This window comes from Syngnathoides biaculeatus, chromosome 5, assembly GCF_019802595.1.
Source record: "Syngnathoides biaculeatus isolate LvHL_M chromosome 5, ASM1980259v1, whole genome shotgun sequence".
NCBI lineage: Eukaryota > Metazoa > Chordata > Actinopteri > Syngnathiformes > Syngnathidae > Syngnathoides > Syngnathoides biaculeatus.
In genome coordinates this window covers 8,282,238-8,295,413 of record NC_084644.1, presented here as the reverse complement: position 1 = coordinate 8,295,413, position 13,176 = coordinate 8,282,238, and the positions used below count along the sequence as shown (strand labels likewise).

Here is a 13,176-nt window from a genome sequence, read left to right as displayed (position 1 = left end):
CACAGTCACAATCACACCTAGGGGCAATTTAGAATGTCCAATTACTGTCGCATGTTTTTGGGATGTGGGAGGAAACCGGCGTGCCCGGAGAAAAGCCACGCAGGGACAGGGAGAACATGAGAACTCCACACAGGCGGGTCCGGGATTGAACCCGGGTCCTCAGAGCTGTGAGGCCAACGCTTTACCAGCTGATCCACCGTGCCACCCTGGTTAATAAAATATCTCATAAAATCTATAAATTCTAAAATATCAAGTAAAGTCAAAGAAAAACCAAGGAAGATAAAAGTCTGGATGACTTTTATTTCTTTTTGTTTTGAAGACGTGCTTGCGGCAACAGTTGGTGAGGAAGGAAACAGCGCCATCTGCTGTGCAACATTCACATTTCAAGGTCACGTACAGTACAGTGGTATTAGTTCATCAGTCATTGTCATATTTTTAGCACGCACACACAAAAAATGACAATCAAAGCTTTTCACATTCAAATTCACAGCATAGGAGTGGTTTGTGTGTGTGAGTGTGTGTTGCACGTTCAGCTTAAAAGCAAAAAAATGAAAAGTCGATCGGCACGTCGGCAAGGTGACCTCAGCTGGACCCGCCTCGGCTCGCGGTCCCGGTCTCAGTGTGACTTCGTCTTGACGGAGAACAGCTGCGAGAAACTCTGCAGGGCCCAATACAGCACACTGAGGGACACCAAGGCCTGGAACACAACCCATACACAATCATTCTGAAGTATTACTGTAAGGTTATTTGTAGTATTACACAATGCTGCAGACAGAGGGAGACAAAAGCCTACACAAGACAGAAAAATCATAAGTAGCAGTTTTACAGTGCTACTCTGAAAGTAGTACTACAATAGTAATAACTAAGTAATACATGTTTAATAATATTATTATTTTCCAGTCATTTCATCCAAACAATTCGACACATCAGCAGTTGAAACCATAATCTGAAATCCCAACTTTTGTTTGAAACTCTAACCCAGGATCAAAACCTGAATTTGAAACACTAACCCAAGCTGAAGGCTCTACTTTCAAACCTTAACCCTGTCTTGGAACCCAAATTAGATGCTCGAGACCAGTTTTGAAACAAATCTCAAACCCAATTTGCTCGAAACCTAAACCCTGCCTTGAAACCCCAATTTGAAGCTCTACCCCAGACTTAAAACCTTATTTTGAAACATTTGCCTCCACTCTTGTGGGAAAATGAAATCAAAACCTGAACCAACGAAGGGCGGCCTGGTCTTCATGAACCTTTAAAAATTGTAAAATTTCAAGATTACGCAGGATAGGCATCGAAAATATGAAGCGTCGGCCTCACAGTTCTGAGGACCCGGGTTCGATCTGTATATATCACTCTAAATTGCCCCAAGGTGTGATCGTGAGTGCGGCTGTTTTGTCTCTATGTGCCCTGCGATTGGCTGGCGACCAGTGCAGGGTGTGCCCTGCCTCTTGCCCGTGGACACCCGGGATAGGCTCCAGCACTCCCGTGATCCTTGTGAGGATAAGCGGCTCAGAAAATGGACAGATGATTGTGAAGGCCCAGAGCGGATTAGATTGACACGACAACACAAGAGCAGCGTAAATCTGATTGGATGACAAAAAAAAAAAAAAAAAAAAAAAAACATATCTCAACATCCACATGTGCGACACATTCTTATTGTGTCAGTGCGCTGACAAAACAACATGCACTTACTTCCTGCTCTTCGCACTCAATGGTTCATTCATCATCACCAACATCTTGTCGACATTGTTTCATGTCATATTCTGACACGGCGCACATGGGTGACACATGCGAGCGCAACTCCACATCAGGAACCCACGCTCAAGACTGTAAACCGTGTCAAACCGGACCACAATTACGTACACTTCATGCGGTAGGTACACACTCTCTCTTCTGCACTGTCCCTATTGGGTCTGGGGATGCATTTCAAAACCCATCCACAATAGATGAAAATCTGCAATAAAAATTATTAAAAGTAGTAGTATTAAAACCCCACACTTAATCGATGCATCTATTTCCTTTGCCGCTTATCCTCACGAGGGTCGCGGGGAGTGCTGGAGTCTATCCCACTTGTCAATGGGCAGGAGGCGGGGTACAACCCTGAAGTGGTTGCCAGCCAATCGCAGGGCACACAGAGACAAACAGCCAATCGCACTCACAATCACACCTAGGGGCAATTTAGAGGGTCCAATGAATGTTGCGTGTTTTTTTTGGATGTGGGAGGGAACCGGAGTTCCCGGAGGAAACCCACGCTGGCACGGGGAGAACATGCAAACTCCACACAGGCGGGTCCGGGATCGAACCCAGGACCTCATAACTGTGAGGCCAACGCTTTACCAGCTGGGCCACCGTGCCACCCCCGACACTTAATAATAATAGTTTTCCCCATATTTGGTGCTGGTTGCCAGGCAACCAAGCAGTAAGTAGCCTGGTGCCTTTTCCTGCTGGTTTGGATACAAATTTGGCTGCGGCCTTGGACAGCTTTTGTTACCGTCCATCCATCCATCCATCCATCCATTTTCTTTGCCGCTTATCCTCACAAGGGTCACGGGAGTGGTGGAGTTATCCCAGCCGTCAACGGGAAGGAGGCGGGGTACACCCTGAACTGGTTGCCAGCCAATCGCACGGCACATCGAGACAAACAGTCGCACTCAGTCACGGTGAGAACATGCAAACTCCACACAGGTGGGTCCAGGATCGAACCCGGGACCCCAGAACTGCGAGGCCAACGCTTTCCAGCTGACCCACCGTGGCGCCGCTTTTGTTACCGTTTCAACGGAAATAGCTGAGAGGAGTTTAATTCTTTCGAATGGCTCGGCAGGATCTGGAGGAGTTCGAACTACACCTTCCTGAAGACCGCTTCGACGTGGACTTCAGGCTGAGCAGGGACTGCACGTCTTCAGTATAGCTCAGCGCTTGAACTTGTGCGTATTCTGTACAAACTACTCCTTAATCACGGACACATGAAAGATGAGTTGCGATAGAGAGGAAACACGGCAGTTCCAGGGGTTCAAACACAATCGCTGCTCCCAAAGTTCCTGTCTTGTGTTTAGCTCCACTTTCACCACGTCGCAACTGCTGTTTCACATGTGTTCTGTCTGGCGCTTACGTGTGTATGTGCGCGCGCGTGCACGCGTTTTTGCAATATTTCTTATGGCTGCGCTCCAGATCCTCTGGTGGGACGTTAAGCGGCCCGACGTATCCTTCCTGAGCGCCAAACTCTCGTAAGAATACACAGGAAGTTGTACGAGTCCGTGCGCATATGTGTGTGTGTGTGTGTGTGCTGTCAAACTTGTCAGTATATCAAAATTATGCTATTTTTTTAACCAAATTTTACCATCCCCTTATTAAATACATATCCCCTGGTGTCGGGGGGTGTTGATTTTGGGGAAAAAAAAAAAAAATCCAAAATTTCAATCTTGAGGCGACAACTCTGCACTGCACCCGCAGAGTGAGGGAGGAGGCGGAGTTTTACACTTTTCAGGAAGTTGAGCGTTAATTTCTTCTCAAGGTACTTTCAACACTTCAAATGGGTTGATGACATAAAAATACCATTACCAATATCATAATTTGCATTTTGTTTTCCTTTGAAATTTAATAAATATTGTATTAAACAGAGACTGACTCCCATTTGAGCCATGAACATTAAGGAACAAATAAAACACGAGGGCAAAATAAAAAGAAGTCTGAGAATATTCCTTGGAGTGCTCACATAAACATCATCATAAAAAAAATTCTGAAAAACATACAAAAGCACAGCATAGCATACATAATATTGTAAATTGTCATAAAACATGATTACAGTGCTGTAAAAAAACCTCACAATTAAAATCCATTACTCCTGCAGGAGTAAAAGTGAGTGACTATATCACCTTTTTAATGTTTGACTTCAGTAACGCCGATTTTTTTTGATACTTGAACTATAAATCTGCGCTTCCAACATTAATTTCCATGTTTTTGTGAGTGATAATTGGACATTTTTGACATTGATCAAAACACATCAACACATGTTTTGTTTTGGTTTTTTTTAAAGCTGTGATGTGATGACATCGTTTTGGGCCAGAAGGTTCTGAATTATTCTCCAACACGCTGTAAAGTTCCCACGACGCCTCGTATATCAACACGCCAGAACGCTCAAGTTCGGACTATTTTTTTTATTTGAAGACAGCTGTGCACAGCGGAGATTTTTTTTTACCCCAGTTCCGCTCGATACAAGACACTAAAATTGCTTTATGGCCGCTGATGTTAACAAAAAAAAAAAATCTCTCCTTGAATAATAACAAAACAAATGTAATCAATAAAAGAGGGAATTTAATAAACACTACACTTCATGACAATTTTGTGTATATTTCAGAAAAAAATGGCGGGGAAAAGCGTTCAGGACAGGGACGACCTTCATGCTATGCTCGCTTGAGGTATGTTCACGTACTTTTCAGGCGATACGGATCGCAGGCTATCAACAAAACGTTACGTAGCCTACCAAGCTAGTGCTAGCGCTCGTGGTTGTGTGTAAACATGCTGCTGTTCTGTTGAATAGATGATCTGACCACAGCGGCGAATTCCAACCTTTTTGGAGCAAAGCCATATGAAAAAAAAAAAAGTATTTGAATAAATGGGTGAAAACTTGAAATTTTGAAATTGGAACTGACACAAAAATAAAACATGGAATTCAATATTTAGATGAGAATTGTACAGCATGTAAAATTGAGTTTAGGGTAGATATTTTTGTCTTGAGTTCTGGTGTTATTTCACGCCACACTGTATTACTGTAACGTCAAAGCTAATTTGCATCAATGGTATTTAAGATATACCATAATTCCCGGCCTACAGAGCGCACCTGGTTATAAGCCTCACCCAGTACATTTGGAAAGGAAATACCATTTGGTACATACGTACGCCGCAGCTGTGTAAAAGCCGCAAGAGCCCACATTGAAACACGAGGTATTTACAAAGAGAGACGGCACACAGAGTTTAACGCTAACGCCGCCGTGCTAACATTAGCGCTGCGCTAATAGGGCCGGTTTAAAAAAAAAAAAAAAAAAACACACCGGTAAAAATCACTGAGACAGTCATGTCAGTAACACGCTAGCGCAGCGCGAACAGGGCCGGACCGGTGAAAGTCACTTCCCAAGTGCCCCTTGCGGCCGTTAGAAAAAATGTGCAAATTAGCCGCATCACCGCATAAACCGCAGGTTTGAAACCGTGTGAAAAAAGTTGAGACTTATAGGCCAGAAATGACGGTAATGATACAGGTTAGGCGAACATTTTGGTCTCATTCTCTGCGTTTTCTCTCCGTTTCATTGGAAGCTTCATTTGGGAGTGACAAATAAACAGCTTGAAGCAAGCACACTATGCCTCCTATTTAGAAAAGTGCGAGCAATTAGGGAATACTTTGGAAAGTCCTCCTCAAAGTATCACTAATACTACCAAGGAATACATTCAGGGGGGCAGGAACAACTCCAATGAGGAACGGGCGAGATTTAAGTGCGTTTTTAGGGTCCCTCCCCTGAGGAGAATTATAACCGAAAACATTTTTTTTACAACTTCTCGACTTCTAAAACAAGACGCTCGTCAGTGAAACACCTTTTTACGACGCGTCCCCGGAGAGAAATTTGCATTTAAAACTTTTTCTTTTACACGTAGACTTCAAAGATGGGCAAAAGTAACTCAAACAAAAAGCCCCTTGCGCTGCAGCCATTTAAGCAGCGTCCGAAGCCGTCCGTTGCGGCCTCGCAGCGTTTAGACGTGCGGTCGGATAAAACTGTTGCAGCACACGTCGCATTTTGTCATCTTTTTTGAAGTGCGTGATGATCCCAAAGTTAATATGTCCTGTATCTTTTTCATACTTTTTCCTACTAGCTTGAGCTAATTGCTACGTAAGCCCCTGTGGAAAAATCACGACCGCAAACCTTCACAGGAGAGATTTTGCCGTGCTTTTTATTTGTTATTTTTTTCCCCAAAAATCTTTTTACTGCAACTATCTTATTGCATGAAAGAAAATAAAATAAAAAATACAAATATGGTCATCTGCGAAAGTTAAGTTGAGGAACCTGTACTGGACATTACGCAACAAATGCGGGACATCACTGCAACTGTCGTTTCATTTAAATTTTTTTTTTTTTACTGGTCAAATTATTTCCACTGTTTATTTTTGTCCGTCATAAATTGGTAAAAATGACACCCTTGTTTGTATTTTCACAGCTTAAAGAAAGTAAACGCAGTTGGCCTTTACGACGCAGTTCAAGGGGATTCCTCGGCGAAGACAAATGAGTCTCCGGGGGGGTGGCAAAGAGGTTAACGGCTCCCCCGGCTCCTTCCATCCGCCCACTGATATTTATAAGAGTTATGACGCTTCCCGCTGAGGACTTTTGCTGAAAAATACGAGGCTGAGAAAAAGAACACAGCAGTAAAGGGACAATGCCTTACAAAAAAAAAAAAAAAAAAAAAAACAACTGGTGAAGTTCAATTCTTTGGAGACGGACGAATGGCGCTAAAATGGACGTTTCAAACCAAAATGGCTGACTTCCTTTGTGTTGTGGGGTGTGGCTTCCTGAGACTTTTTGTGGATCTACTCATGATAAACATGCCTACCAAATTTCATGTCATTTAGTGAATATGGCATTGGAGGGTGATTTTTTTCCTTTAAAAGGTCCACTGTCATGAAATGCATGATTTTTAGTATGTTATTAATGGGAAGAAAAAGGCAGCCGGTATGGACCCATCCATTTTTTTTTTCCACCACAAAACATGATTTTGACATATATGGCTTTTTGTTAAGTCTCGCCATGAAAATCCTCTCGAGGGATTTGTTTTCGAGAAGAAGCAGGAAGTAACGTACAGGGCAGTAGCTCACTCAGACCGGTTCGTGGAGTCCTATTTGTTTTACCTCTATTAATTTTCACTCTTTTCCTTCGTGTTAGCAAAAATGCCGGCTCGTTGTATTGCTTGATATCGTTCGAACACTCGGGGGGATGGATTGACTCCTCCTACTTTTCAAAAATACCCGATTCGTCATTAAAAATGGATTGCACGGGTGCAAAGAAGGAGAGCGTCGTGGGTTCCATATGACAGGGAGGTGTGTATAGAGCTACTAAAAATAAAATGTTGGGGGGGGGGGGCGTAATCCTTCTTTCAGCGAGCGACGAGAACACTGGTGGCTCCGGCCAGGCAGGCTCATACATGCTGTCCCTGAGTCTGTTGTTAGTTAGAAGTGATCCGCATATCATCTAAATATGGCTCGAAACAATAGGCTAATATTGCCCCGGTCACTTCACTCGGTTGTGAGATGTTCTCTTCTTCGAAAAGTGTCAGAAGGGGCGTGTTCTTCTCCCATAGCTGGGGGGTGTAATCCTCTCATAACGGAACAAAAGACCCGCGTACGTAAGTCAGGGGTGGTAAATGTGTCGATTCTCGACCACAATCCGTTGCAGAGCGCGGTTCGAGAAGCGATTTGTTCGAAAACTGAATCGAGCTGGCCTTATGGTTCGCCCCAAGACCGGGCCCGGCATTAAACCTGACGTGGAGGTGAATCGGGCGGGGAGGTGGTTTGGCCGGGTCCCCCCCCCCTCCACCAACTACCGGTGTCTGGGCACTCTACCACGTGCGTTGGATCGCGACGGCTTGCTACTTCCGCGTTGGGTCCTCCTGAGTACGCTACATATCGCCGGGGAATCTGTTGTTAGTTAGAAGTGATCCGCGTATCATCAAAATATAGCTCGAAATGATAGGGCAATATTGTCCAGGTCATTTCGCTCGATTGTGAGATGTTCTCTTCTTGGAAAAGAGCTTCCGTGTTCCATAGCAAGTTGCCACGACGTGTTTTCAACGGCGAATGTCCCCGGTGTAACATCTGCTGATGACATTGCAGGCAATATGGCGACCACTTGGACGTCGAATGAGACTTCCGCAACTTTGGGCACGGATGACGCGCTCTCCGCTCATATTTATTTTTCCGTATAGACATTGAAGTGAAAAATGTTACATGTATTTTTCATTACAATATCCATTTTAGAATGTTTATAGGCATGACAGTGGAGCTTGTAAATCAATCTACCAAATTTCAAGAGAAATTGCTGCGAAATATGGTGAGTCAACAAATTTCTCCACCACGCTCCGCCCACGCATAATGACGAAAAGTGATATTTTGGCACACATGCTTTCTCAGTCCAAATCGTAGGTTTTTTTTTTTTTTTTTTTTTTTTGATATAGACGGGTTTGTTATTAAAGGCGCCTTGAAATAGCTAAAAGGAGCCTAAAATAACCGCCCCAAACCCAAAACGGCAGACTTTCGGCACGGCTTCTTAAGACTTTCCTTGCGATGACGGACGTGCCTTCCAACTTTCTGAATTTTCCCCAAGAGCCCGTCAAGGCCGACAGACTCCTCGACACCAGGTGCTTTTTGAGCGTGACAAAGCGACCAATAACGTCGCGCTGCGGTTCGAATGTCAGCGGCCCGATGAAATAACACGCTTCTCCTCCTCTTCCAACCTGCAAGTATTTGCACGCGACCGCTTTTCCGACACTCCTTCCAGTCTTCCTCATACCGACCTCTTTTTTTTTTTTCCTCTTTTCCACAATCTTACGCTCCGGTGGCGTCCAAGTTGGAAACCTCGTCGGGAACCCGTTCGGTGCCCAAACGACTCAAGGACGAATTCGACCGAGTGGACGCCGCGCGACGCCACGAGGCGGACAAACTCCCCCAAAACTGGCAGCGGGGAACCTTTTCCAGGCGGGACACTCGCAGATTTGGGTTTTTACAGCACCGCGTGTGATTGTTAGCCAAGACACGAGCGAGCCACTCGGATTTTAGTAAAGCCAGCGGAGAGCGATGGAAGAACTTTATGCCGCGAAATGATACGCCACTCTGGACCAAGTCACTGCAAAAATACGACTTTTTTTTTTTTTTTTTTAAATGGCAGAACACGAACGCACTCATTATTTTTGAATGATTTGGGAATAGATCTGACAAAATCTTCCCGTGGGAGAAGACACCCACTAAATATTTAAGAGTGGATTTAAAACCTTCATATTTGATAAAGATCGTTGTTAGGCCTTCGCTGCTGTACTACAGGCGCACTCTGGACTGGATTTCAGTAGCGGGAAGTAAATATAAGTACAAATTCTTAATTCCGGTATCAATGTTTTAGATCACCATTACAGAGGGGAAAAATATGAATCATTATCACCATATTTAAAATAACTGTGATTCTTTGATGGGGGTGGCACAGAGAAGCACACACTGTATTATATTAAAGAAAACAACAACAAAAACATTACAAAACACAAAGCTATTTGAAAAACACATATTAGAAAGTTATGTGAAAAATATACATATCTAGTAAAAAAGAGAGAAAAACTAAATAAAATAATAAAAATAAAAAATAATGTAAAAATATTGGATTAAAATCCACAATTAGAAAAAATACACAAAAAAGAAAAAAAAATCTAACCTAATAAACAGAAATACTGCAATAAAAATATTCGATGAAAATCATGCAAATAACTGATCACAAACGACAAAATACACCTCCTGCCCCTTGACAGCTGGGATAGGCTCCAGCACTCCCCGCGACCCTTGTGGGGATAAGCGGCAAAAAGAAAATGGATGGATGGCTAGATATTATGAAAAAAGAGGGTAAAAGCACACATACTGCATTAAAGAAAACAACAACTAAAAGATTACAAAACAGAAAGCTATTTGAAAAACATAAAAAATTAAAATATCAAACCTAATAAATAAAAATATATAATAACATAGAAAAGCATTAAAAATTATGCAAATAACTGATCAAAAACGACAAAATATTTATACAGTGGTGCCTTCAGATATGAGCTAAATTTTTTCAGTTGTACCCTGCCTCCTGCTTGTTGATAGCTTGGATAGGTTTCAGCACTACTGTGACCTTCATGAGGATAAGCAGGTCAAAATAATGGATGGCTAGCATAACTATGGGTTGATATATTCATAATAAAAAAATAAAAATAAAAAAAAAGTTCTTAGGCTAGGGGCCGAGTTGCTACAGATATGGCAATGCATTCCCAGCCTAGCCTACTCTACTACTAAGGCATACATTTTAAGCATAAAATAAACACATTTCCTAAATTATTTTATTATATAAAGTATTTAAACTATACATATAGTTCTACTATGCAGTTTATTATCAGGAAAAGCTAAAAAGATGCTTTAACAAGGCAAGTTTTTTAGGCTTGGAACGCATTATTTCTTTTTCCATTCATTGTAACGGGAAATATCGATTCGGTTTTCGAACAAATCGATTCTCGAACCGCCTTCTGGAACAGATTGTGGTCCAGAACTGAGGCTGTACTGTATATGAATATTATGTATCATAAAATGTCATTAAAACACATTAGAATAATACTGGGCTTCATCAATGTCTGAGGAAAAATTAAAATAAGATAGGCATCCCACAATTTGCTGCATTGAAAGTAAAAAGTAGACATATAAACACACAATCAGAAAAGGACCCTTATTTAAAGAACTTCGATATTTTTAATTTAAATAATACATTAAATGTGTGCAGTGTGCTGCTAGGAAGGTGTCGGGCCGCTATTCATTACTGCGCTGTGATTGGCTAGTCCTCATTTTCGGGAAGGGGGGGGTAGCTTCGATGAATTCAAGCTTGCATACTAAAATGGGAAGCACAATTCAGCCATGAAAAAAAAAAAAAATCATTCTAAAGACGCTAACTCCTCGAGTGGAACACTCCAAACTTCCAAACATGACCTGGCAAGCGCTTTGACAACGTAAACTTAGTACTTAGTATTTTGACTGGTGCGCTCCCCTGCACGCTACCTGCTAATATTTCATACCGCGTAGCGCACCCCCCCATACCCCCCCCCCCCACTCCCGACCACCCTGCTGTTTACACCGTCTTTCCCTTTCAAATTCCTCCATTCCTTCCTCCCGGGAGCACTAGCATGACGTCACGGCGCACTTTCCACAGCTCCGAACCCTGAATGGATTCATTCACGGTTTTCTCGCCGCGACCTTTCACACGTGAGCTTTATTTGGCGGCAAGATTACAACGGGTTGTCCTATCAGGAAAAGGAAAGGCAGTATTGGCTCTTTTTGCTGCTTTGTGCTGGACTTCAACTTGATAATATTGATGTGACCTGGACATTTATCTTTCCACAGACAAGCAGAAAAGCACAAATGGGCTCTCAATCAGCGATGACATAGCTTGAATCATTCTTTTCCTGTTTCATGACCACTCAAAAACCTTGCTGACACGGACAAAAACTAAATATCAGAGCCGACCCAATCCTCCGTGGGGCGCTGAGCAAAATGTTATAATATAATAGTATTACTGCTTGGGTCATTTATAATTTTACTCCCATAATAGCAACAAAAATAGTATTGTGGTTGCTGAAAATGTAGTTTTTAAAAATGTTTTTTTTTTTTTTTTTTTACATTCGTGTAGATCAGGGATGTGTAATTTGTAAGACGGACGGGACCACAATTTTTCCTCAGCACTATAGAAGGTCCACATAATGTCGCCGCTGAGCTTGGTAGGAAATGTACCATTTTAAATACGCTCAAGAAACTTCATTTAAAAAAAGATTTATCCTGGAAATTACAGAAAAAACTGATTCACTGCGTGGGACATTTACTGTATATATTCGTCAATTTTGTAAAGGGTAGGCGTGGTAGAGCGTCTCGGTTTTGTAAACACAGGTAAAGACTAAATGGCGGCGTTGCCTTGCTTTGGACTTGAGGTTAGCACAGTTTTTGAGTTGAAGATAAAGATTAGGTAGTCCAACTCAGTTTGTTACATCAATTATGACGGAGAGAAATGTTAAGATGTTTAAAGTTTGACGGTTTAGGACAGTCACCGGCAATATTTTTTAAAAGCCTGGCAGTAAATTAGTAAAAAGAGATTTCTCAAAATAATCACGAGAAATGTTCTGAGAAAACAACCTGTTTGCTGTTGTTTGAAATCTATCCATCCATCTTCTTAGCTGCTTATCCTTACAAGGGTCTTGCGGAGTGTTGGAGCCTATCCCAGTTGTCGGCGGGCACAAGGCGGGGTACACCCGGAACTGGTTGCCAGCCAATCGGAAGGCACATAGAGACAAACAACCAATCACACTCACAATCACACCTAGGGGCAATTTAGAGTGTCCAATTAATGTCGCATGTTTTTGGGATGTGAGTGCCAACGCAGGCACGGGGGTAACATGCAAACTCCACACAGGCGGGTTAAGAATTGAACACGGTTCATCAGAATTGTGAGTCCAACGCTTTACCAGCTGCTCCACCATGCCATAACAATAATAATAATAATAATAATAATAAAACCAATTCAATTCACGGTATTTTAAGTCAACCAGAGTTTGAGCGTTTGGTTATGTACAGTAGTTCTTTGGTCACTCCAGAGAGGACCAGTTGAATGTGAGAGGATAATAATTTCCTTTGAAAAAAGCTGCTTTACTGGCGAATAGTCCCCCCCCCCATCCCCATCCCTTCACACTTTTGAAAGATGGCAACGCCCCAGTGTGACTCGGAGCACTTTTTTTTATGCGCAATTAGCCTCGTCGGTGCTGGCAGGTGCTTGAAAGCCTCAGCGAGGACTAGAAACGGCCGCTGACACATGGCCGCCCTTTTACGTGAGTGCAGCAGTCACGCTTTTAATGACATGACACGCCGCTCTGACGTGTTTTGAAGTGGCCATCAATGAGGGAAAAGTCAGCCGTGGGGCGGGTGGGATTGATATTTATTTGTGCCGGGGCCCCCGCTGACTGTACAGTCCCACACAAAAAGCCTGGCGTGTGATATATGGCACCCTTAAAGCTCTCGCTCGCCGCTATTTACGGCTGGCGGGCTTTGACCATGGAATCACACCGAGGCCTCGCACGCCAGGCGGGAGGCTGGAAAGCATCTCTATGAATGGACTGGGTGGGGGGGGGGGGACGCAAGGGGAGGTTTTGTATCGCTATGGAACATTTCATATCATCAATAGAGTGAGAAAAATTATCACACTTGTCAGTATGATCACCATAATGCTTTAGGTAAGTCTATGGGGGTGGCACATGTAAAATTAATAGCAATTATGATGCAATTTCAGTCCCTAATTGAGCGGTCACAATCAAGTACGCAGACTCGTATTTCACAAGAGTTTGAATGTGATCGCTTCATTGAGAAAACAACCAAATCCC

The 13,176-nt window shown here is 42.9% G+C and overlaps 1 protein-coding gene across 3 annotated transcripts in view; it reads right to left on the bottom strand.

The window, feature by feature from the left end:
- Nucleotides 1–324: 324 nt before the first annotated feature.
- Nucleotides 325–13,176, bottom strand: part of agmo (alkylglycerol monooxygenase) — a 55,118-nt gene continuing 42,266 nt past the window's right edge. Inside the window, exon 13 of one of the 3 annotated variants that reach the window (XM_061820017.1) lies at nt 325–697. In XM_061820017.1, coding sequence (XP_061676001.1) covers nt 617–697 — 81 coding nt within the window. In that variant the 3' untranslated portion in view covers nt 325–616. Of the gene's footprint in view, nt 698–5,955; nt 6,387–13,176 lie in introns of those variants that run through there. The other 2 variants (XM_061820016.1, XM_061820018.1) reach the window with 2 other exon arrangements.